The sequence below is a fragment of the Polyodon spathula genome, chromosome 2 (assembly GCF_017654505.1).
Source record: "Polyodon spathula isolate WHYD16114869_AA chromosome 2, ASM1765450v1, whole genome shotgun sequence".
NCBI classification, from domain to species: Eukaryota; Metazoa; Chordata; class Actinopteri; order Acipenseriformes; family Polyodontidae; genus Polyodon; species Polyodon spathula.
This window is the reverse complement of record NC_054535.1, coordinates 88,073,168-88,098,276: the sequence shown is the minus strand read 5'-3', so window position 1 is coordinate 88,098,276 and position 25,109 is coordinate 88,073,168. Positions and strand designations below refer to the sequence as shown.

General features: G+C 38.2%; 2 protein-coding genes across 3 annotated transcripts; one reads left to right on the top strand and one right to left on the bottom strand.

Annotated features, from left to right (window-relative positions):
• Positions 1-239: 239 nt before the first annotated feature.
• LOC121303015 (zinc finger protein 367-like) lies at positions 240-7,206 on the bottom strand. The gene is made up of 5 exons (XM_041233414.1): positions 6,612-7,206; positions 5,266-5,416; positions 4,714-4,833; positions 4,336-4,474; positions 240-3,512 (listed from the first exon to the last, which is right to left on the bottom strand). The coding sequence occupies exons 1-5, from the start codon at positions 6,888-6,890 to the stop codon at positions 3,272-3,274; spliced, it is 930 nt and encodes a 309-aa protein (XP_041089348.1). The 5' UTR covers positions 6,891-7,206; the 3' UTR covers positions 240-3,271.
• Positions 7,207-9,207: 2,001 nt separating this feature from the next.
• LOC121303001 (intracellular hyaluronan-binding protein 4-like) lies at positions 9,208-20,345 on the top strand. Of its 2 annotated transcripts, XM_041233396.1 has the most exons (8): positions 9,209-9,656; positions 11,022-11,172; positions 11,782-11,937; positions 13,282-13,353; positions 15,807-15,887; positions 18,079-18,250; positions 19,470-19,670; positions 19,968-20,345. In XM_041233396.1, the coding sequence occupies exons 1-8, from the start codon at positions 9,386-9,388 to the stop codon at positions 20,022-20,024; spliced, it is 1,161 nt and encodes a 386-aa protein (XP_041089330.1). In that variant the 5' UTR covers positions 9,209-9,385; the 3' UTR covers positions 20,025-20,345. The 2 variants fall into 2 exon arrangements, with proteins under 2 accessions (XP_041089338.1, XP_041089330.1); XM_041233404.1 differs by lacking the exon at positions 11,782-11,937 and having other exon boundaries at positions 9,208-9,656.
• Positions 20,346-25,109: the final 4,764 nt, after the last annotated feature.

The following is a 25,109-nucleotide window of genomic DNA, read 5'->3' as shown; positions in this document are numbered from 1 at the left end:
TTCCATGGCATCACCGTTTCCAAATGTAAACTAAGACTACCAATGCCACAGTAATTAAACATTCTGACCCAACACCACTAACAATATTTTTTTATACCATCAAACATATTTTACATAAAAAGGCAATTGCTGAAAAACAAAATCAATCAATAACAAATTGCTGCAAGAAAGGAAAAAAATAAAACTTATTTAAAATGCTTTATTTATTCATTCAAAGCACTAAATAGAAGTTACAGCCAGTTTAGCATTTTCTTCCAAACACAATGCAATTTCAGTCTGAGGCATCAATGTCAAATACCAAAAACCAAAGTATTGGTAGTTATTTTTTTAACAGATGGAAAACAAAGATGTACAAAATGACTTCAGAGAACAATTGAGACAGACTTGCTTCTTAACATTAACAGCCAGACAAGTGTGCCTAAATGAATTCCAAATGAAAGACAGCTTAGCAAAAGGTTGCTTGTGTGTAGCACTCTGTACTAAAATAGAATACATTCATACCAAACAAATTAAAGCAATACAAAGTGGTTTCTCTTTTACACTTCGCAAACAGGTCTTTGTGCAACCATCTTGAATTTAAAAAACCCACAAAAAAGCAGTCATTCATGACAATAGCTCACATAATTAGGAAGAACTGTAAAAAAAGTCAAGACTCTAGACCCAGAATAAGTCAAAAGAATCAATTTCTTCCTAATTAAATACAACTCAGGGTTCAGTTAAAGAAAACCCAAAGCCTAAGTAAGCCTTGAACTTAGTAGTGCCTTTGGTGTACTCCAAAACATCCCATTTCTAACCTGGGTCAGGTAATTAAGAAAACTACTAGAAGTAGCTATCTAAAAATTGTTATTTAACATGTAAAAAAATGTCACTTCTAGGGTCAAACATCTGCCAATTGTCTGTTTAAATTACACTTTTTATGTACATCTGTATTTTCTTTCTAAATGTTACCCTTAATACGGCACTGCAAATTTGCAGTGGTGTTTTAGATGTCTTTTCATACAGAATTTCCAGTTAACCTTTTGAAAAATACTGTTAAGCCATAAATATTTGCAAGCCTTTTGTTACGCGTTTTTCACATATGAAAACAAAAAACGCAAACATTTTTTGCCCGAATATCAAATTTCACTAACACTTACATCGTACACTGCAACAGCTTGCCAACATATCTGGAGCAAAATAGGTTTAATGGGTGTGAGTCGCCAAATATTTTCGTTGCAAATATTTATGGCATTACAGAACCAGTAGATGATAACACTTTTTGCTTGAAAGTTTTCCTTTGTGACATTAAACAAAGTACCATAATGCCAAGTGTCTAAAAAACAAAACCATGCCATATAATAGTGCTGAACTTCAAATGCAGTTCAAAGCAAAACATTTTAATTGATAATAGATGGCCACAAATCTGAATATTTCAACAAAAGCAGTAGCTTATGGTATACATATAAAAGCCTTGTTTAAATAGGCCTTCTCTACTTATACTACAAAGCAAAATATTTAGTGTTGCAAACAAAAAGTTCCTAACATTTCAGACAACTAAACACCATCACCAAACAATACCCTTTATTATCAACAGTATAAACAAGTGCCTCATTTCTCATTACAGGGTTCATGCCCAATGTTTCTATCCTAGCACATTGACTTTGCAAGCCTAATCCCCCCCGACTACAGAAATGCTGATGAGAGCATTCCCACCTCTGGTGGAACAATTCAAATAAAAAGGACCTTCTTGCAAAGTGCTGGTGAAGGCAAGTGCTTCAGAATAGAGATTAAAGTAAGCAAGCTTCAAGCTCTGAGCCACTGGTAAAGGCCTAGTTTAAATGCGTTCTCATTACACAACTGTGTAACCAAGTTAATTGGGAGGAATTTTCCTTTTGATTATGAAGATAGTATACTTTTTTTTTTCAATAACATTGGACATTCATTTTTTAGGAAGCATTACAACTTAAATCAGAAGTTCTTTAAAACCATAAAATCGCTTTAAATGTTCTGTTTAAACCGGCTTTAAAAATGGTTATAAAATGATTGGCCAGCAGTATACAGGGCTTACCTGTCAAACCTGTTGGACTGTTGCACACACAACAAAAAACAACAAAACAAACAAACAAAAAAAACATTAAGGGATTGTAAATTGGAATAAGGTGCTCAGTGGAGAAACTTTAAAAGACAAGTGCAAGGATAATTAATTAAATTATAAAGGATGTGGTTCATTAGGTCATCCTAAATGCATTTCTTAATTTACTAATATATTTGGAATATACATTAAAATATGTAAATAAGGTCATTTAACATAAATGAATCGGTAAAGTATTTTAAACGTCAATTAGCAACATGCAAGGGTTCCAATAATTGGTTGTAATTGAGGCCTGATTTTCAAATAGAAACGATTTAACGCTGAAACTCAAAAGGAAACATTTCTAAAGTTTGTTTCTTGCCTTGACCAGAGGAGGATTAAGGGCAAAAACAAGGCATGAATCTGAATCTTGGACAATATTCAAATTTCAGTAAAACATGTTTTTTTGGGTTTTTTTTTTTTTTTTAATATGAAAGCCAAAACATAAATGACATTACCCTTAACCTTCACTCTCCTTATTTGCACTTTATTTAAACTCTGTGATCACACAGCAACAAATGAATAATAAATAAGGTTAAAAATGTGCTGTCTGGATCAGCAGGAAGTGCTTTCACATGTTTAGGCTTTGTGGCTTAGAGGTTAAAAGCTAGAGAGCCAATTCACTTTTCTTTTTTTATTTCTACCTCAGGTCACATCCAGATGGAAGTCTGGGTAAAGTCTGGGTAGAGGGCAGGATCGATCTCAAAAGTGAAATAAACAAGGATTCACAACGGGATTATTCTAGGTTATTGCCTTTTAATGTAAAAGACATTTCCTTAATTTGTGCTTGATTCGTTAATTGCTGTAAGTGATTTGCATTAGGCTTGCAAAAGCCATGGCTAGGCCTTCATACTGTATTTTCCAGTATGCTCCCTGCATTGCGCAGTCCATCATAGTTAAACCCATATATTTACAATAAACTTGTACTTTACATCATACTCTTTACCAAAAGTGCAAAACAAAAAACCAAAACATTGTCTCCACCTTAGTTAAGTGCAGGAGACCACAACATTCTTCATATTAATATACTACATAATAGCAGCCTAATGTAAGCAAAATAAGGTGCTTTAGCTTCTGCCACCCCCCCACCCCCCCACCGAGCTATTGGCTTAGGGATCGTAGTGGGGAACAAGTGAAGATTGCTGCCCTGGGCAGTGTCGTCTAGGGGCGGAGTTGGGAGGAAGACAGGTTAGCGAGCTCGATGAGAGCCAGCGCCCCATGCAGTCGCTCCCGCTGCTCTTGCAGGCGGCGACATGCTGCTCCACTCTTCTCCTCCACCTCCATTTCCTCCTCATCCTCGTCTGACTGCAGGTATGCCAGTGGATCCTGCTGCTCTTGATCAGCCTTCTGTAGCCCCTTTCCCTTGGGGTTGGGAGTGCGCTGTTCTCTGGTCTGCCAGTACCTACCAAAGAGTGAACACAAAGTCAGACCACCATTTACAGTTGAATCACTTGCTTTTGGCTAAAAAACAAAACAAAAAAAAAACTACCCTGAATCTTAGAAGATGAAAATAAGTCCCACTTGGAAAGCAATATATAAACAATGTCTAAATGCAACTTTGCAACCCAATTACCTTAATCTACAAAGCGCATATACAAGGTCCGACATCAAAAAGATGTAAAGCACAGGTCTCTAGTCGTTTTTTCTCCAGAAAAAGCAGAGAAATCTTTCAATGGCCGAGTGAGCTGAATGAAGCCAAAAAAAAAAAAAAAAAGAAGTCCATATCTCCTAGCGCCCATGCACTACAGACAAACAAGGAGATAGCTGCTTCCGCATCCAGGGCTCAAAGAATATCACAGACACTTGCAGAGCTTTGAGATATTAGAGTAATAAAATGACAACTTGGATTGCATTATTGACGATGTTTGGTGATAAAACAAGTGATAAGGAGATTTCAGTATGCACGACTATAAAGAGGTATGTGAAAAATGCAGGTGAACAAAGGGTAGGGCTTGGCTGGAAGTACAGTACTGAGTGTTCTTTTGTAATTCAATGCCTTTTAAACCTGTTTTACTCTGAAAAAAAAAAATTAAACAGCACGTGTAAAATAAACAGCGCAAGTGAAAATAAATTGGACCCGACGCGCCTGACAAGCACTCAATAAATGGACTGCAAAGGGTTAAGCATGGTCTGTGGCCCTGTTCCTAGCAGAACATCCAAAAGCCAATGTGTCTACACACACACATTCATGTTTAATTCATGTTTAAAATTAAATAAATACTCACTTTGCAAGCCACTCAGCAACTGCCTTGTTGTCAGCAGCCTGGGATTTACCCTGCCCTCCAGCAGGTTCCTCTCTCTTCAGCCTGGCATAGGGATGCTTTGGGCAGTGGCGGTTTGCATGTGTAAATCTGTTTCCACAACCTAAGAGGAGCAGAGCAAGGAATAACAGAGATGAAAAATTATTAATTAGAAAACAAATAATTGATAATGATTTAATTAAAAAACAAACAGTTTAAGCAACCCACACTAAATCATGAGAGCATTTGTATACAAATCAAAGCATGCATGCAAAAACACAACTCTTACTGTAAAACATTCACTGGGGAAAAGCTGTAAATATATAGTTTGCCATTTAAATTATATTTTTACTGTCACCGTACCGTTTTCTGAGCAAACAAAAGGCTTCTCCCCAGTGTGCAGCCGCTGGTGAGTTTTAAGCTGTCCACTCTGAACGAAGGCCTTGCCACAGTCCGGGTAGTCACACAGGTAAGGTCTTTCACCTGGAACACAAATACAAGAGAACATAAATGCAAATACCTTTAATAACTCCTTTAAATACAAATAATGAAAAAAAAAAGAAACTTGTGTGCAAGCAGGGAACAAATCTTCTCTGCCATGAAGCCCTGTCTAGCTCTATAAAAACAAATTTAAATAGTGGATAAATAAACTGGAAGTCAGAAGCCAGTAACACAAACGGTTAAAAGACACAAATGCATCTTTTCTAAACAGAAAAAAATAATTGTGGAAGAAAGTTTCTGTGGGGCAGGTGGATTTTTCCTGACCTTTGTTGGACTGCGCTGTATTCTACTAACCTATTGCAAATGGTTAGGTTTCTCAGTGTATTAAAACAATAACAGAAATCTATCGACTCCAGAGGAGGACAATGTTTTAATTTCTGAAAACATCACCCTAATCGTCCGCCAGCAACGTACCCGTGTGTGTTCTCTTGTGTGCCTGCAGGGATTTCTCCCTGGGAAACACCCTGTTGCAGATGTTACAGCGGATGTGGCTGGAAGAGCTCTCTCCTTCATTTATCAACTCTCGGACAGTCTCAGCCCTTGGGCGCCCGCGTCGAATCCCATCCTGAAACAATTCATTCACTTTAGTCTGCATATTTCAATATTAAACATGTAGGCTTATCCTTTATGGCTGGGTGTCATAACAGCTGGCGTTTTTATAACCTCACGACTAATTTTGCAATGGATTTATTTTTTCATGCCAGTATTTCACTCTTACACATGTCTTCTGCTAAACTGTAAACTGTGTCTCCTTGGAAATAATACCAAGTACCCACTCAAATGTTAAGAGAAACCCCTAGCACATAAAAAGGATTACACTACACCATAGTACCCTCAGGTTATTATATATATATATATATATATATATATATATATATATATATATATATATATATATATATCACACTACACACCCTAACTTGCCTTCATAAGGCAAAATCACTTTTTTCGTATTTTGCTCTCTGAATATATGCATATTACTGAGTGAACGGGAAGTGTCTGTAAACCAACATGTGCTATTTAAAAAGATCACTACAGGTAGCTCTGGCTTTAAAGTAACTGGCGTTCAAGTACATATCACTAGTATGATTATATTATGGTGTAACAGTTCATGTACCTTACATGCCCCTCCCCTTCTGAAACAGCATCTGCAGTCATTTTTTTCTGGCGCGCGCCGGTGACGTCACCTTGCCTACCAGCTGCTGCTGAAAGTGGTTTCACTTTAAACTCCATTCATACAGATAGCGCGGGTAAAATGCGAGTTTTTTTTTTTTTTTTTTTTTAAACCCCGAAAAAAAATAAAAATAGTAATAAGACAAAAGTCATCTGGTTTAGCAAAATCGATGCTGGGATAATTATCATTTCAACTAAAGAGTTTTAACAGTACTTTTTTGTTGAGTAATTATTCATGTTAAATAGAAAATACGCATTTAATTTTAGGAGGGAAAATAAACGGCTTACAAATAAATTAAGAGATTAGAAGAATTACCCGCATCTTTAACTCAAATGCAGTTTAACACACATCTCTAAATGGGAGAATTTCCTATTTCCGTGTGATTTAATACGGTACTTGAACAGTCGCGTGTTGTACTGTAATAAACTATATTGTGAATATTACAGTGCAAAAGCAGCGATAACATTATAGCCTTTTTTTTATTATTATTGCACTTTTGTCTTACAAATATGCACCAAGTTTAACCACAAGAATTACAGGACATAAGAAAACGTAACGAGTACAGCCAAAACACAAATAGACTGACCTTTAAGTAGTCTGGGTTGGCAGCGGGGTCCCCCTCGCCTCCCGTCTTGCTTCCTGTAGGAGATGCAGCTCCGTTAACGGGTCCTGGGCTCAGAGTAACATTATGGGCGTTTTCTCCCCATCTCCACGGATAGACCATGAAGTCGCTGAATCCTGGGCTCGTCGGCATGAGGCTCTCAATCTTCTTCGGTTTAATCGGAGTAGTTTTAATAACAGACACCAACACTCTTTTTGGAGAATCGTTGCAAAAAATCATCTGGGACTGTTTGTTTTCAGCCATTGTTTTAGGAAAATTAAAAAAAAAAAAAAACCTAAAAAGGTATAATTCTCAAAGTATATCCTGTATATACTTTAATATAATATATGCAGCACACTTACTACTGTATAATTTAAATATCCTTCCTGCCCCCCTTTCTGTATGAATGCAGAATAACCTTTTAAAATAGTTTAAAGCAAAATACGGTTGATTAAATATGAACCACTATACATTACGTTTCCAAAATGAACATGCGCTACAAAATAATACACGTTTACTTTCTGCTTCCTCACTCCCAGAGCAGTCCTTTCAGACTGTAAATACAAAGCGGCTAAGCCTCTAAAACTTTTCCCGCGTTACAATTCGCGCCTGGGCGTTAGTGAATTTTGTTTTTCTCCAATGCCAACACCCTCTATATGTGACGTTTCAGGGTTTCGTCACCAATAAAAGTCTACACGACTGCCAGATCAGAATGTAAGGCGGGGTTTGTTGTTTGACGATTGGTTTACTCGTTTTATCCAATGTTTTTTAAAGGTTTAGTCGCGCTGCTTGTGGTTGACAGCAATTCGCACCAATTACCGGTTTATGTGGGCAAAATGGGCGAGTTTTGGGGTCAAAGTAACCAGTGGTTGATTGTGAGGACTTCTGAAGCTCTGCTAGGATGTACCATTTATTGATGAAAGGGATCTCCCGCTCACACTGTAACGTCTGTTTGTTTTGTGGTCCTTTTAAAGGGACAGGAGGAGGTACGCATACATTTATGTAATACTAAACCGACTTCAGGAAGTATGCATTGATTGTGAATGATAAACGATTAAGATATATATTTTTAGATCACATACATTTTAATGACAGTTTCAAAATTAATAATGAAACGACATTGTACGTATATCAAAAAGTACGAGAAACAAACTTTAAGATGGCCTTAACGCGTGATTAACATCATATCGATAGCAACATACTACTAAAACCATTTGTTACACAGGAAAATATACATCACAAACCGTCTCATTCAGGGAATTCAGATTGTTTTTATCTGGAACGCCAATTTTGTATACATCAATGTTTTCTTTAGTTGTCTGTGTCTTATTTATTACACAGATTAGTACTCTGCAAATAAATACTTCCTAGGCCCTATGAATGCATTTTTAAAAATGCACTAAATTGAAAAATGAAAAACAAAAATAAAACTCGAAACTGTACTTTATTCTTTCAGAATACTGAAAACATTTTCAATCTTCTTCAGTCCTGAGTACAACAAAGGGAGGACCAGTAGTAACGTTTGTGAAGCTTGCAATAGATAAGATCATGCATTTTATAGAATTGGTTGGCACGCCTTTAAATTCACTAAAATTACTCGTATACACAAAACATTCCAAAATTCTATTGCACATACTTTTGAGGTAGGTCACTTAATCTGATTACACCTTGACAACTGGTGAGTTTGCGCAACAACACATACAGTGATTAGGTACTAAGAAGCAGTAATTTTAGCTACAACGGTAAAAATGTCAATCATTGTTTTATCTTGTGTGATTGCATGATGCAAGAGTTAATTTCTGTTTGCAAATTATTCACTGTAGTATAATTTCAGCATTACTGAGTGTTTGATAGTTATGGATAACATTATTAACTTAAATGTGTAGATTATTATAATTGGATTGGGCAAAATACACAGGTACCATGTTCTACTGTACGAATTCTGTTTGTTTTCCTCTATATCTGTGTGTTCCACAGTCCATGTTTCGTGTTTTGTCTTCATGTGGAACCTGTAGAAAAGGCAACTGAGGATTAGATGAACCTCTGTTACTTGACAAACTGTCATTCTGTTAAATCAAATGCCACCTAACGCACAAAACGCAAATGCAGAAAGATTAATCTATCACAATGGTTATGTTAGTCCGTCTCCTGTAAATGTTGCTATAAAGACCGAGCAATTAAGATAAAGTAACAACATTAATTGCATTTAATTAATTTGTGGCTATCCCAAGTGTGTATATATTATTATTAAGATGTTATGTTTCAATGGAGACGGATGGCATTGCCACAGTATTCAAAAACTACCTTTAAACACTGCTTTCTAATTTTTAAAAAAATGCACGCAACGATATCTGAATAGTGTAATAAACTGACATCAATGAAATATGTTTTAGTGTAAAATTTATCTTGATGGGAAACTGCTAAAATCTCACTTGGTGCGTATTATTTGCTCTGAAACCATTTGACACAAGGACCTAACAAAACAGCGTAGTAGTTTGTATTGTCACCAGAAAGATGCTGTTCTCCTTTAAGAGCTCATGAATACTAACGAGGCGTGTCGTCGGCTGGGATATAAACCAACCCGCCATATTGGAATTTCACCTGTTAACCTGCAGTCGCATCAGCAACAAGGGAGGGAGTCAGTAGCGAACCCGAGAATGAATACAGTGGCCCCCCTCGGCTCCTAAACAAGAGCGAAAATTAAGAGTTATACACAGCAGCACCGCGGTGGAATCAGCTTTTTAAATAAGTCATACAAAATGAAGGGAGCGATCAGTAGCCCAGTCTCCGGCGCAATGCAGGAGACTTTTGGATGCGCCGTGATGAACCGCTTCGATCAGCTTTTGGATGATGAGGCCGACCCCTTTGATATCCTCCGCGAGGTAGAAGAGGAGCAAAAAAAGAAAAAGGACGAGCCCAAGAAAAGCGGGACCGCTTCAAAATCGGGCAGGAGAGAATCCCAAAAAGATAGGAAGGTCGTTACGGTTCCTGGAGGCGAGGGAAATGACGAGGTTGCGAGAAACACCGCGGGTGAGGGGAATAAAAATGCATACTCGTACTGACTTCAATTGAGTAGATGGAATAATAAACTGAAGTCCTGTTCAGTATATGCTTTTTACGCTAACGTCGTTACATACTTTAAGATTCATATCTTGACCCGGTTTTAGAAAAAAAAATAAACAAACTATGGTAAAAATTGAGAATATCGACATTTATACTTTTTTGAAGATCTGTTGAATTGAGTAATGTTTTCCTAGTCTTAAACAAATACATATTGACAGGCAAGGCTAGTGTGCATGGGGCAGAAATGTTTCGATAGTTCATGTGGGTTTTTAGTTTAACTAGGAGCATACAGTTAGGGTACAGAAAGCAGCACGAGTCATGACGAATAGCTCCAATTTGTGATGTCTGAATATTTTATCGATGTTACGATTAGTCTTCTTACCGTGGTGTTTCGCTGAAGTAACCAGAGCCTCGTGGTGGATTGAATGAGGCCGCTGTGACTTGACATGAACTATGACTTTATGTATTTGTGGAATTCATGAAGCCCTAATGTGCATATGCATCACATCTGACAGCTTGACTTAAATTGTGTTTAATTTTAAACGGCGGAGCAGTGTTTTTGCTGCTTGTAGCCTTGTCGGGCATTATTATGCCGCCCATACTGCCTATCCTGAGTGAAAAAGAAAGCAAGGCCTGTTTAAACAAGCCACTGTATACTTAATAAATTGTCGCAACATTCTCGTGTAACCCAGCCGTAAAACAAATTACTACAAGCTTTCTTCTTTACATGTATCAAACCATTAAAATTTTCAAATAAAATCTCAAATGTGTTCAACAGTTAAGAAAAGAGAATTTAAGCAGTAGACCATGTCAGAGTTGAGGAGGGAGGGGGTGCTTTGTTCAACTGTGTAAAGACACAGAACCCCCTTACATTTGTGTAGGAAACTCCTATAAGGCAGCAGTGTTTTAATCCCTAAAATACAATATTTGATGCGTAGTTTTGGCAACACCCAGAACAGCACTGTTCTGGGTGTTGCCAGTTTATTGATAATCATCCTGAAATTGCGTTCTTGTATTTGGGTACAAAACACTTACGGGATGTGTGACCTAACAGCTTTTAAAATGCTCTGGCTATTTCCTCTTGTGTTCTCCTTGTCAACTAGACTACAATGGGAAAGAGCTTGTGTAGGTCTACGTGTGGGCATGTAAACAAACTGGGGGAGGGGGCAAGATTGACATATGAAAGTGTCTTTACCATTTGAATCTAGATTTAATGCAGGAACATTAAAAGCGTGTCATGCAAAAAATGCTTAAATGTTCAGGTGGACCCAAGTGCATTGCTCCCACAGAGTAGATCAGTGCAGTGACTGATCAGCATGTAACTTTCTGTAGGTCAGAAGCGCCCCCCTAGAAGTGGCATGCAGATGGGTCAGAATGAAAACCGAGGTACTGAAGCAAAGGTGGAGAGGACAGAGCGTCGTGTTGTGTTCCGGGAGCGTCGGCCCAATGAAGTAGAGGCTCCAGAGGAGTATTCTGTGGAAAAGTGTGTTCATTCTTCACGCTGCCTAAAAGTATGACTGTTTGTCATGGACTAGGAAGTAAGGAACAATCTGTTCTAATGTAGATTCATTCAGTATCAAAACATCCTCTTCAGGTAGGGTTAGTTTTTAGTGAAATCGATCCCCAATTTCCCTATAGTCTGATGGCAAACGGTACCCATTTGTAACATTGGATAACAGCTGCAGCACTTTAACATTGAAAAGCTATGCACAACTAACTTCCCATATGTTTCTCAAGCACACTGTCATATGGGTGTCTCTGCCACCATCTACTAACTCCACCGATTCTGTTCCAAACCCGGTCTGCTGAATTGCTGCTTCCTTGTTTGCTACCTCCCACCTCCTAAAGCTCTTCCCGATTTGTCTATTTTTTTTTGTCCCTGCCTCTCCAATCCTGTTTTATTGCTGAGCTATTATAGGCTGTTTGTTTCTTGGAAGCATCTGAATACTGTGTCATTTTATGTAGTTCTGCTGACGTGGGTGGGCTCTACCTGGAAGTTACTTTAGTTTTTCTTCCAAAAATGTTTAATTCAGGACAGAGTTTGTTCACGTCATAATGTTATCTCCTTAAGATGTTAATTTCTCATTTTCAGACCATCTGACAGGTTTGATAGACCAATGCGAGGCAGATGGGGTGGCAGAGGAGCAATGCGTGGCAGAGGTGGGAGCGGTGGATTTCAGAGGAACTTTGATGGGTTTGACCAGAGAGGCAAACGAGAATTTGAACGACACAGTGGCAGTGACCGAATGTAAGTGGACCCAGCAGTGGTCTGCAGCACTACTTCTCAAATCAACTGCCCTGAAGTCCTCTAGTCTGTAGGATCCTTAATATTAAGACCCCTGAAGGATATTCAGTCCTGGATTTAGTCTATTTTAACTTCTGTCTCAAGTTTAAGTCTCTCACTGCCCACAGCGACTAAAGTTGGCCACCTGCTGAACATTCTATACTGCGCGTTGATTTAAAATTTTTTTCCTGTCCAATCAAATGCTTGTTGCTAGGTGAAATGTTGCACATTTATAAATATACACGTCAAGGTAATGAAGTCTCATTTGTATTTTGTTTGGAGAGCAGAAAGACAAGAGTTGTAGTAGGCTATTGAAAAATGGAGAGACAGATATAAGAGCGGAGATTTGTCAGTTTAACTGGGATAGCGACAGTGATGAGGAAATTGAGGGATTTACTGTGGAAGATGTAGAAAGGTCGGAAGATGGAAATGAAAAGATCAGACTCGGAGGAGTTAGTGACAGCGAGGGAGAAGACAGCCAGGCTGACACTGACAGGAGAATAAGCTCGCCAAGGGGGGTGGCACGAAATAAGAGTGCGCTGGGTGGGTCAATCCTACTGTAAACGGCAGGGAAAGAATAATTGAGTTCAGTCTGTCACAATCTGGGCCAACGAGAGTTTGGAGTAGTGCTGATCTATATGATTATTTTGTTGGTATGTTCACTCCTGATTTGATTGAGTTGATGGTGACAGAAACAAACCGGTATGCTCAGGCGTTGCGTACTAGCAGTACACTAGCCCCCCATTCCCACTTTCACGACTGGAAACCTACCAATCGACAGGAAATTGAAATATTTTTAGGACTCCCAAGTTGCAATGGGTTTAGTCATAAAGCCACATATTTCTGATTGATTAGATTGGTTACAGTGTAGTCATGCAGCTGCTGAACACTGCAAAACTGCTAGGAAAGGGCAATGTAGTGTACACCGACAACTTTTTACACTTCTCCTGCTCTGTGAGACACTGCATAAGGAAAGCACTGATGTTTGTGGCACTGTCAAAGTAAATCGAAAAGGCATGCTACAGGAATTCAAAAATAATAAAATGAAGCAGGGAGATCCCCTGTTGTTTTTATAGAAAGGGCTGCTTTTAGCTACAACTATCTATACTGACTTGTTCAGTTGCCCATTGATGCACATGGAGTTCAAGATGCTCTATAGTGTGCACATAACCGAACTGACAAAAGCTGACTGCAAAGCAAAATCTTAGTTAAACTCATTGACCCATCTTGTATGGCTGTGAATCATTACCTGTTTGTTTTTGAATGAATCACAATGTAATCTGTTTTTTTTTTTTTTTTTTTAAATAGGGGAATGAGGCCTGATGAAAAGCGTGGTGGAAGTGGACCTCATAACTGGGGATCGGTTAAGGACGACATGAGGTACAAATGCTTAATCCCATATTGGGCACATTGAAGGTATGATGGCAGCAAACCCAAGCTGAAAGATCAATTCTGATGGAGATACGTATAGATATGTATACAAAAGGGCAACCCATTTATACAACACTTTCTATAATAGTCAGCACTCAGTTATCTGTTAACCAGATACGTCAGTCATGTTTTACCAGCCTTGTATTAAGAATAAAATCAGTCCGCCAGTTTTCTCATACAAAGCCAATCTCTTCAATGTTAGTTTATTTGAATGTCCGTCACAGCTCGCATTTCACCTGACGAATGCAGCCAAAACAAAGTGAACGAGACAAGCTTATCAGTTAATCAGTTATAACAGTTAATTGTTAAACAGTTCTAGATAGTATTTTTTTATTATCTGCTCTCTTAGTTTTTGTGCATCTTCATGTTAACTGTGACATTAGGGCCTTATCGAGTACTGTTATTCTACAATTTTGGATACTGTTAATTCAGGAAACTCTCTCCTCTCTCTCTCTATCTCTCCTCTCTCTCTCTAATCTCTCTATGTATAATCTCTATCGAGAGAGATATCTCTATATATATATATATATATATATATATATATGTATCTATCTTGGTTTTGCTAAATTGCCTTTTACATTTTACACAGTTCTGTGCATGGATAACATTTTAGATTTCATTTTGCTGTTGGGTCGTTAATGGAAAATTTTATACACTGCTACAATACATACCAGATTTAAAAGTATGTGCTGTATTGCAGTTCACGTGTCGTCTAGTTTTGGCAAGGGATATTTTCAGAATTGTATTGTTCTGAATTAAAATACTTATGTTGAAAATGTAATACTGTACCAACAAAACCAATACAGTACATCTAAATGGAAGCCTACTTATTTTGGAAGTCCTTTCAGCTGTGTATTTGATAATGTATTTTTTTTTGTGTGTTCCCTGAACGGACAAGAGTTGGAACGGGCCAAAATGAAATCAGATACGCATCGCATGCGTTTAACCGTTACTGAAGTCTAAATTTTATAGGGTTGGATATGCAAGTGCTGACTGTATTGCAGAATCAAATCTGATCAAACTGAAATTCTTAATCCTTCAAATACAGGAATTAAAACAAAACAACAAAAAACCTCCTGGAATAGAAATATGGCTGCACAGTCATGTGTGATAAAATTACTTCAGATGGGAATTACAGATCCCACATGCAAGGTGCAGTACTGTGATTTTTGTGGACTACTTTCAAAATTTCCACTACAGGAGAGAGAGCTGTGTATTGTATTTGGTATGGGGAGGGGGGGGGGGAGGTCGTCCTGATTCGTTGATTCACACGGTGAGCCGTGATTTTTCTTGACCTAAGATTATTGATACCCTTCAGTAAAATTTGATCTGTTCACAAGCATGAGCATGCACAGGTTCGTGTCTACACTAATTGGAGAATAGGATTTATTGGCATGCACCGATTCGTGTCTACACTCATTTGGAGAATAGAATTTATTAGCATGCATTCTAGCAGCCTCCACTGCAATTGCTGTGCCAGGGTGTTTTTGTCAAGTCCGCAGGCAGCTGAGTGAAATGGATGCTGAGTGGAAGCGGGCTATTTAATATTGATTTAATATTAATCCAGTGGATTTTCTACCAGAACATGTAGATCACTTAGTGCTCCTCAAAGACCCAATATAAAAATTATTTGTTTTAATCTGCATTTGGAGAAGTGTTTGTTTATTGGTCAGATTCAGAATTTTCGAAAAACTTGTTTCCAAGAACTGTGCACATTTTTATTATTTTTTTACAGGGCTCCAGACTCCAAATGCAGAATAAAATTGTAAACAGTTTTTGGGGTTAGGCACATTGTCACCTGTAACAAGTGCTGCCTCCCCGTTAAAACAGGTGCCTATTTATGAATGCACCAAGACGTCTGTTAAGGGGGGCATATCTGGGTAACGGATAATCCTAAAAGCTGTCTTGTATGCTGTCAGACTTCACTAACATTGAGCAGTGGGAGCTGCTATTTCACATGTTACTGTACACAATCAGATGCAGTCGCCAATTCCAGACAACACTTGCAAAATATCTAAGTTTTTATTGCAGCCATCAGCTGCATAGATTAACCATTCAGTATAAACAAGCGAGTACAGACATGAAGTTACTGTTTTTAGTATCACTAATGTCTAGGCAAGCTGTTGTATTTTAAGCAGTTGAGTGTGATTGCAACCAACTTGCTCCTGAAGTGGCAAATGGATTTGCTGTTTTTTCTCGGGGGGGGGGGGAGAGGAGTTGGGAATTAAACGCCGCATGTGAAAATAAATCCTCTGTATACTGGTATAGTAGCATGCCTTGTGTTAAAACCTGCTCAAAATAGCATCTGACCTAGTTAAGGGCATAGTGGGTGCTGCAAGATCAGCCGGTTAAAGTGTGTTGTACATTAAAACTGTATAGTCATGGTTCTTGTTGTCTTTAAGTGACATTGAGCATGTTGCCCCAACTGAAGAGGCAGCTGAGAATGAGGAGGCCCAGGAAGCTCCAGGGGATGCTGAGAATCGGTGAGTTTATGGAATGTCGATAAATTGCTCTTGCCGAAGAGACTGCCGTGTATTTTAGGTAGACAGAACTGGACATTCCTGTCCTTGTCAATATGGATATACAGTGGCTCGCAAAAGTATTCACCCCCCCTTGGACTTTTCCACATTTTATTGTGTTACAACATGGAATCAAAATGGATTTAATTAGGAGTTTTTGCCATTTAGCAACACAAAGTCCATAATGTCAAAGTGAAAAATAAAATCTACAAATTGTTCTAAATTAATTACAAATATAAAACAGAAAATAATTGATTGCATAAGTATTCTCCCCCTTTGCTATGACTTAAATAAGCTCTGGTGCAACCAGTTGTCTTTAGAAGTCACATAATTGGTTGAATAGAGTCCACCTGTGTGCAATTAAGGTGTTTCACATGATTTCAGGTTAAATACACCTGTCTCTGGGACGTCCCACAGTTGGTTAGTACATTTCCTAACAAAAACTACATCATGAAAACGAAGAAACATTCAAAGCAAATCCAGAATAAGGTTCTTCAAAAGAACCAATCAGGGGTAGGATATAAGAACTTTTCCAAGGCATTGAATATCCCCCGGAGCACAGTAAAGTCCATTATTAAGAAATGGAGAGAATATGGCACAACTGTGAATCTGTCTAGAACAGGCCATCTTCAAAAACTGAGTATCCGGGCTACAAGGGCTCTAGTCAGGGAGGCCACCAAGAGGCCTATGGCAACTCTAAAGGAGTTAGTCTTCCACGGCTGAGCTGGGAGACACTGTGCGTACGGCAACAATAGCCTGGGTGCTTCACAAAACTGGCCTTTATGGAAGTGTGTCAAAAAAAAAAAGCCATTGGCTAGAGTTTGCCAGAAGGTATGTGGGAGACTCTAGACCAAGTGGGAGAAGATTCTATGGTCTGATGAGACCAAAATAGAGCTTTTTGGCCTCAACGCAAAGCGCTATGTTTGGCGCATCGTTCTGAGAACACCATCCTTACCGTGAAGCATAGTGGTGGCAGCATCATGCTATGGGGATGCTTCTCTGCGTCGGGGCCTGGAAAGCTTGTGAAGATAGAGGGCAAAATGGATGCAGCAAAGTACAGAGAAATTCTGGAGGAAAACCTGCTGAAGTCTACAAGAGACCTGCGACTTGGGAGAAGATTAATCTTCCAGCAGGACAATTACCCTAAACATACAGCCAAAGCCACACTGAGGTGGCTTAAAAACAAAAAGGTCAATGTCCTGGAGTGGCCCAGTCAAAGCCCAGACCTCAATCCAATTGAGAATATGTGGAAAGAGTTGAAAATTGCTGTTCACCAAAGGTCCCCATCCAACTTGACGGAGCTTGAGCAATTTTGCAAAGAAGAATGGGCAAAAATTGCAGAGTCCAGATGTGCAAAGCTGGTAGAGACTTATCCAAATAGACTTATCCAAATATTGACTCAAGGGGGTCAATACTTACTCAATAAATTATTTTCTGTTTTTATATTTGTAATTCATTTAGAACAATTTGTAGAGTTTATTTTACACTTTGACATTATGGACTTTTTTTGTATTGACCGGTGGCAAAAACTCCTTATTAAATCCATTCTGATTCCATGTTGTAACACAATAAAATGTGGAAAAGTCCAAGGGGGGTGAATACTTTTGAGAGCCACTGTAGTGGAGACAGTCACGTTTGTTTAGCGCATCTGCTGAAAACTTGTTGTGATAACTTGCTTAGGACATTGTTTAGCCAAAGTTATTTCTCAGTATTTAAAGAAGTGCTTTTAATTGAAGCATTTATATATTCAAGCCTACCCTATGAGGAGAGCTTTTATTTGTAAATCTGCCTATGCTTCCAAATACAAAGATGCAAACTGATGGTTTAAGATATTACAAATGTTATGAAAACCTTTTGGGCAAACTGACTACACCCTTGACTTTGAACTGTCGCTTAATATGGCTGTCGTGACTTTTTGGCTTCTGGATGATGGATTAAATTATTTGACACTGGCGTCAAACTTGGTATACAATTGTATCCTTAAGTCTGAGCGTTGGCGTTGTACAAGAAATGAACCCTTTTGACAGTTTACAAAGCTGCCACTACTATAGTGTAAATTCCTTGTGTTTTTAACATTTTAGATAGTGACTTATTTGCAGTGTAATGTAAACCCCTCATGAGAAATGTGTGTGTTTATTTAACTTTATTGTTGCAGGGGAATTGAAGGTGAAGGAGAGCAACCAGAGGAAGGACCCATGGAGATGACTCTGGATGAGTGGAAAGCTCTACAGCAACAGAACCGACCAAAGAAGGATTTCAACATCCGTAAGCCAGAAAGTAGCGTACCAACAAAGGCTGTTGTGATTCACAAGTCCAAGTATGTTGACGTAAGTGGTGTGCCTATGTATAAACAATTATTTGCGTGTATACGCAACGGTTAGTCAATGTGACGGTTCATACTGGTGAATTAATGCATCAAATTAGAACCCAGTTTGAAGTCTTCTGTTGCCGGTTTGCATTAACCTTGTGTGTGCGCTTTTACTGTTAGTATGGTAGATTAGTGCGTTGCTAGGCTACACACTTTAGGCCTCTGCATTTGGCGTTGGACAAGCAAAATAAGAAGTAGGCCTATTCACTTTAAAAAAAAAAAAAAAAAAACTTTGTTTTCAAAGCATGTTTAGATTATATAGCAATTTCTATAAAAAAGCTGAATTTAGCACGATAGTTAAATTAGTCGAATTGCAAGATTCATTCAAATGTTTACCTTTGCTTTTAGACCTACAATGTTAACTGTAATGAACAGCCATAGTTAGAGAAATTGCTTGTTTAAAATATATAGTATTCATTACAATGTTAAAGGGCCATCTGATGTGGACGCAAGCATTTTCAGTTAAACTCAAGTCCTTTTTGTAACTTTTTTTTTTTATCTGAAGTGTCCTTATTTGAATAGAAGTACTGCGTTAAGTATTATGCACACTGGTGTTTTTAGTTATTCGATCTTCTGTTAAACTTTGAGTTATTAAAATAAAATGTCTACACACACACACACACACACACACAAGATTTGCAGAAGATTTTTAACCCTTTTGCGCTCCTGTGTCGGACCAGGACCGACATTACAATTTTCCCTTCCGATTCGATATCGGACCTTGTCCGACATCATCAAAAAGACGTCAAGCACAGGTCTCTAGATGTTTTTTTGATGGGGGCGGGGCTGGAGATGCAATACTGAGTGTCCTGTTGATATGCAGAGCCTTTTAAACCTGTTACGGTGGTGGTTGGGGGCGGGCCCTGACAGGCGCTGAATAAAAAGGATTAAATGCCTGCACGATCGAATTATGAAGTTAAGGTGCCGATAGCACCACTAATATACTTTGTGTGGTTGTATTAAAACATTGGATCACTGTAACAGAGTGTTTTACATATGTTACCATCATTACTAGCAAAGGTGGTAGAGCCTTCACAATTTTTGCGGTCACTGGCTGATCTAAGATTTAAAATCCTCTGACTCTGCATGGGGGAATATGCAACCAGGCTAACACTTGTGACCTGCTTCCAACCATAATTGAATTCACAGGGATTTATTATTTTTTTTTATTCCATTAGGATCTGAAGGGTGAAACTGACGAGGATGAGGATGACCATCATGTTTTCCGAAGGCCAGCCAATGACATCACCTCAAAGCTGGATATTAACTTTGGCAGTCTGGCCCGTCCTGGCCGTGGAGGTAGAGGGGGCCGTGGCAGCCGTGGTCGTGGTGGACCTCCTCCCACCACCAGACCTGATGTGCCGCCAAGATCGGTAGTGGTAAATATACTTCCTGGCCTCATTCTTGCCCTGGCTCTCCTGATGCCTGCTCACCTTTTTGTTTTTCATCCACTGGGTCCAATTCCCCTTGCAGTTGGATGTTTTGGATGCTGATTCCATCATGTGTTTTGTCTAACTACTAAAGCTGGCATTTTTCACAACTTATGTGATCCTGACCAAGTGGTGGCAGGAGTATACATACTGCACAGTAGTGCACAATGTCACATGTAAAATGTGGCTAAAATGGTCTCAAGGGAAATAAAGAAAAAAATAACATTACATTGTTTGTATTTGCAGGACCAAGGATTTGCTCCAAACCCTGATGATCCTGAAGACTTCCCTGCTTTGGTTTAGAAAGACCTGGTGGGGGTGGGGGTGGGGGTAGGGGATTTCGAAGAGGCTGTTGTGGCTCTGCAGTAGAAAGATTGCTTTAATGAGGTGGTGCAGTGACCTCTGACCAGGTCTCCCAGGCCATTGAGAATTTGTTTGCCTCTTGGTGTAAATTGGTTGCACGTCATACAACGGTTATTGTTAAACTATCACAAAGGACGCTATTTTTTTTTTTTCCCACCCCAAAGTATTCCTTTCCGCTTATTGTATAGTTTGAAAGCTGTAATACACGGAGGAAAGCTGAATATAGTAGATATGTATAAATAAAAGCACTGTTTGAAAATGTTTTTTGGAGACTTTGTTTTTTATTTTTTTCTGAATGCCATAGGCTAACATTTTAAATGAGTCCTCTAAAATATGACAGTTACACCCTGCTACATCAACAATACTAACCTTAAATCTCTGTTTACTTTTGAAGTAATTTTGTCTTCTGATCAGGTGACCTTTTTTTTTTTTTTTTTTTAAAAGCAACTTTTTTAAACCATGTGTCCAAATTTAACCTTATTGATGGGGTGTGAAGTTAAACCGCAAATATACCAGTACCTCACTTGAGCCTCATTCTGAAGTGCAGTCTTTCAGTATGGCAGGATGGGGAAATTTTAGTTCAGTAAAACAAATGTAAAACTTACAATTACTGGGTCTGTACCATGATATTTCATTTCTATACAATGGAATCTGGTACAATTCCCCAAAGAATCTGCAAATCTCCCTTCAAAACAGGAATATGGCAGGGCACCTATCAACCCTTTATGTACTCCTGGGGGATGGCCAAAAATCTTTTCTTGTCGGGCATGGGTGTTTTCCATCTGTTACTTGGATCAAGTTGGAACAATTTAATCAAGGCTTTATAAGGGAAAGGTCAGGCTGCCACGATTTACATTGGCAAAAAATAATTGTCTGTTCCTTGACAATTGCAGCAAAAGAGCTCCATGTTTTAACAGCCCAAAACACACACACTGGTTCACGATAGTGTTAAGTAGACCTGTTACACATTTAGTTCAGTTTGGGTTAAAAAGGGGCTAAACCATTCCATGATTTGACAGACTATTCATAAAGTTGCCAGGGACATTGGTATTTTAGTGATTCACATCTGTGCTGCTGAATGTTTGACAGCCAGCTGAATTTTGTGAAATGCAGCTCCAGCAAGCTGGCTGCATGGATCTTGAACCCAGTTATACAGATTATAAATGACTGGTTCACACTACTACAGTTTTTTTTTTTTTTTTTAACACCATGCACAGTTATGCATGATTTGCAACACAGCAGCATGGTAACAGCTCCATGCAGTTTTTGAAAGAAAAGCAATGTGTGATACTCTGAGATTAAGGTTTATGATATGCTATAATTATGTGTTTTGCTAAAAAGATACTTGTAGGCTAAACTTACATAATGTGTTTGGTCATACAAGGAGGTAAAGTATGTGACCGCTTTTAAATTGTCATTTGGTTACAATAACAACACATTCAACACTTTTTTTGTGTATTTTACTGTATGGTTTAGTTTTAAAAACAATGTTTTGTTTTACAGCATAGATGGGGTTAACATTCCCCATCAATGCTGAATGTGGTCAAGGGATGAACTAGGTAATTGTTAGCCAGTTAATCCCTCTGCCAAAATAAAAACCCACAGCTGTGGCCAAGCAAGGTTAGAGTGTTCAAGAGTGGAGAACAGGAGTGAAAGAGAGGGGGAAAAATAATAAATATAAAGAAACAATTACTATGTGCAATTGCAGAATTTGACCCCAGGAGGCCCTACCAGGGCAGTGCTGCCAGTGCTGGTCTATTTGAAACAACTTCAAAATGTAGAATAACAGTAATACAAAATAAATGCCCTGTTTATTAGGTATATGAAAGACTCTGTTACGTCTGGTTATTTTGAGTAAATGGTCAAACAACTGATTTTAAACTTTGATCGAAGGAAGCTTGTTTATTGCAACTCATGTTAAAACAGTCTGTCCCAAATCTGCCTCTTCCCCCACCTTGAACCTAGCAATAATAAGCATGATAACTCCACACTATCCAGTAACTGGCAAACCATAGGTATTGATTGCACTCATGATTTGTCTAATGTCTATGCATAGTGTAACAGCATCCATACAAATAAGGCATGCTTTTCTGCTTATAAAACCTAACAAAATCTAAACATGTCATCATGTATAATATATTATTATGCATTCATGTGACATATTGAGGGCTTCTAAGCATCAAAATACAATGAGTAAGAAAGTTTCTGTTTTGTGAATTGTGCAGATTCATTGTATGTCCACAAAAAGCCAGATTTCATTCTGTGACAAATTGGCTACAAGTCTAGTCAAAATAGATTTCCAATACTTCTGTTCTAGCTAAATTAATTCCACGATGTAGTGTTGTGAGTGTTACAATGAAGACACTGACATGTATTGGTAAAATAAGTAACTTATATTTTAAGACTCCTGCTCTCGCTCCACATGTCCAACCATCAACTCTACTTGAATAATATTTTTACCTAGTCACGTAATGTAGTGCTTGACAAGCACCAGCTGGAATCTAGTCTTTACTAGAATGGAGTCACTACATTACATCCCTCCCTTCTTTCTAGTTGTTTAAACTTAGGTTTGACTGATTACACCGACTCTTTTCTACACTTTAACTTAAATGATTTACATTTACATTTAGGACACTGAACAAGTTACATTCAGTCATTATTTTGATATCCATACTGTTGCAGATGTCAAAGTCTTCTAGTCTGTCTTCCATGGTATTGTCGCTTTTGTTCAGGTGGTCGAGTAGGTGTAGACAGGTTGTTGTCTTGATGTTGTCTAAGGAGAACTATCACCTGCTTTGATCAAAGAATGCTTGGCATGAAAACAAAAATCACCATAGGTTTCCGTGTTGTTTTTTGCATGCTTGTCAGATTGGCGAATTGATTCTTTAGACGCAGGTGTTGTCATTTCTGGTAGGTGAGTGCGACTTGGTTGTTGTGCTGTGTGGTGTAGCATGATAATTTCTCAAACTTGTGTAGTTCTTGTTTCGCAGGTTGGCCTGCAGCTAGGGTGGCTGTCATGTTTTTCTGCAGTTTCCATTTCCTTTAGGCCAATAGGGGGTGATTTTTTCCGAATTTGGAAACCTAGGCCCGGAACAAATCAGAACTTTGACAACACACTAAGTGCACGTAACGAAACTGTATTTAATAGTTTTCTTTTTTTGTAATTATGTTCTTCTACTCATAAAATGACAACACTAAATAACATTTCCATAATCTGCTTTGCACCTCTTTTTTTACAGTTTCGCATTGTTGATAATTGAATATGTGATCTGGCCAAAGCACAGGGTCATTAGATAACATGCTGATAGCTGCTGTGATAGCCACAGCATGATATGTGATAGGGCCCTCTTCAGTTTTCATATCGCCTGCAGGCGTTTCAGCTTGTGGTCCAGTAACATCCTCATAGCTGCAGCTGACGACCTACTGCTACTAGCATCTTACTTATCACCTGCCGCTTGCTGTGATACAAAGAATGACGTTAGTTTAGGGTAAGTTATCATATGCTTTGCTAGTGTATTCGCCTTTCAGAATCGCTGGGATAATTCCGCTTCATTTTTCTTTCACCCTCCTACACTTTGGTAATTAAAGCACAACCACCAGTCCACACTAGAAATGGGTTAATCTATTTGTTACAAATGGGGGGGTGTTTCTTAAATTATACAATTAAATGCAATATGAAATCAAATAGACCTATTGTATTACAAAAATAATCAAAACAATTTAACTGTTCCACATAAATCAGGTGTAAAAAAGGTATACCATATTTTAAATTGTAATATTATTTGTAAAGGTGTTTCAAGGTTAACAAATCCAATCTCCAGCAATAACCCGTTTTTTCGTAATAGTCTTGTCACGTCACACGGCTGTCAGTATTGGTAATGTAATTTCTTCCCCAATAGTCCTGTATGGTGTGCACTAGTATGCAGCACTGTATTGTTATATAAAATGTAAAATAATTAAATCAAGTAAGCTAATCATGGCCGTCTCGGTGCCCCATGCAATTGCATGGGATGCATGTCCCTGAAGCATGGGACAGACGGGCGAAACATGTATCGCTGGCATTCCTTTCATATAGTGTTGGGGGGCATTACAGGTATGGCCAAATGTTTTGCATCATGCCCTGTAGAACTGAAAATGTCACATTTTCCAAAAATTGAAAAATGTGACATTTTGAAACACTCTACTACTATTGTAGTTTCCGGTATACTTTTGAGATACCAGTTTGTAGTTTCTTAGGTTGCATGATGTTAAATGAAATCTAAATTATGTTCATATATATATATATATATATATATATATATATATATATATATATATATATATATATATATATATATAATATTTTTTTTTTTTTTTTTAATGTCTGCATCCCAATATACTACTAGGTAAAGCTAAACTTTGTCATGTGTAAATTCGAGTACACAGCCTACAGTGTGGTACTGACAACTACTGTATCATGTTGTGCATACCGCTCCTGTGTGTCCAGGTGCAGACTAGCGGTATTGCACCGTGAGAATTACCAGCGTTGCCACGCATGTCTGTCCCATGCTTAACACCGCCACTGGATAGATAGATAAATATAGATATATAAATAAATAAAGGGTTGACTCTGTAAGGATAATTCACTCAAATGGAGATTTACTAAGTGATGATGAAATTGCTGTTCCTGAAACTGTTCAGAAGAAATGTGAAATAAATTATAAGCGGGGTGTTTGGAAATTAATTTGTAATTATGAAAATTAAACAATATGGAAATGCTAAACTATAATCACAGGCCCTTTAACTGTTATGTTTGAAATGTGTAATACTATAAATTAACTATGTTACATAACAAAATGGTGTTAACTTTTCCATTAATTGTTCCAACTATGGTTTTGTCGAAGAATCAACAGTTTTCTGTAGATTTCTTAAATCGACAATATATCTGCCCCACCCTCCTCTTCCAAGCCACTTTGGTAGAAGATATGTAGAATGAATCAATAAAAATAAAATCACAAATGTTTTAAAAATATATAAAATCAGCAC

Coding starts and splice junctions, on each gene's coding strand:
- LOC121303015 (XM_041233414.1), bottom strand. CDS start 6,890: ATGGCTGAAAACAAACAGTCCCAGATGATTTTTTGCAACGATTCTCCA. Junction 5,417..6,611: donor CCAACCCAGACTACTTAAAG/GTCAGTCTATTT, acceptor GAATTGTTTCAG/GATGGGATTCGACGCGGGCG. Junction 4,475..4,713: donor TTTTGTTTGCTCAGAAAACG/GTACGGTGACAG, acceptor TGCTCCTCTTAG/GTTGTGGAAACAGATTTACA.
- LOC121303001 (XM_041233396.1), top strand. CDS start 9,386: ATGAAGGGAGCGATCAGTAGCCCAGTCTCCGGCGCAATGCAGGAGACT. Junction 11,173..11,781: donor GAGGAGTATTCTGTGGAAAA/GTGTGTTCATTC, acceptor TCTCATTTTCAG/ACCATCTGACAGGTTTGATA. Junction 18,251..19,469: donor ACAAGTCCAAGTATGTTGAC/GTAAGTGGTGTG, acceptor TTATTCCATTAG/GATCTGAAGGGTGAAACTGA.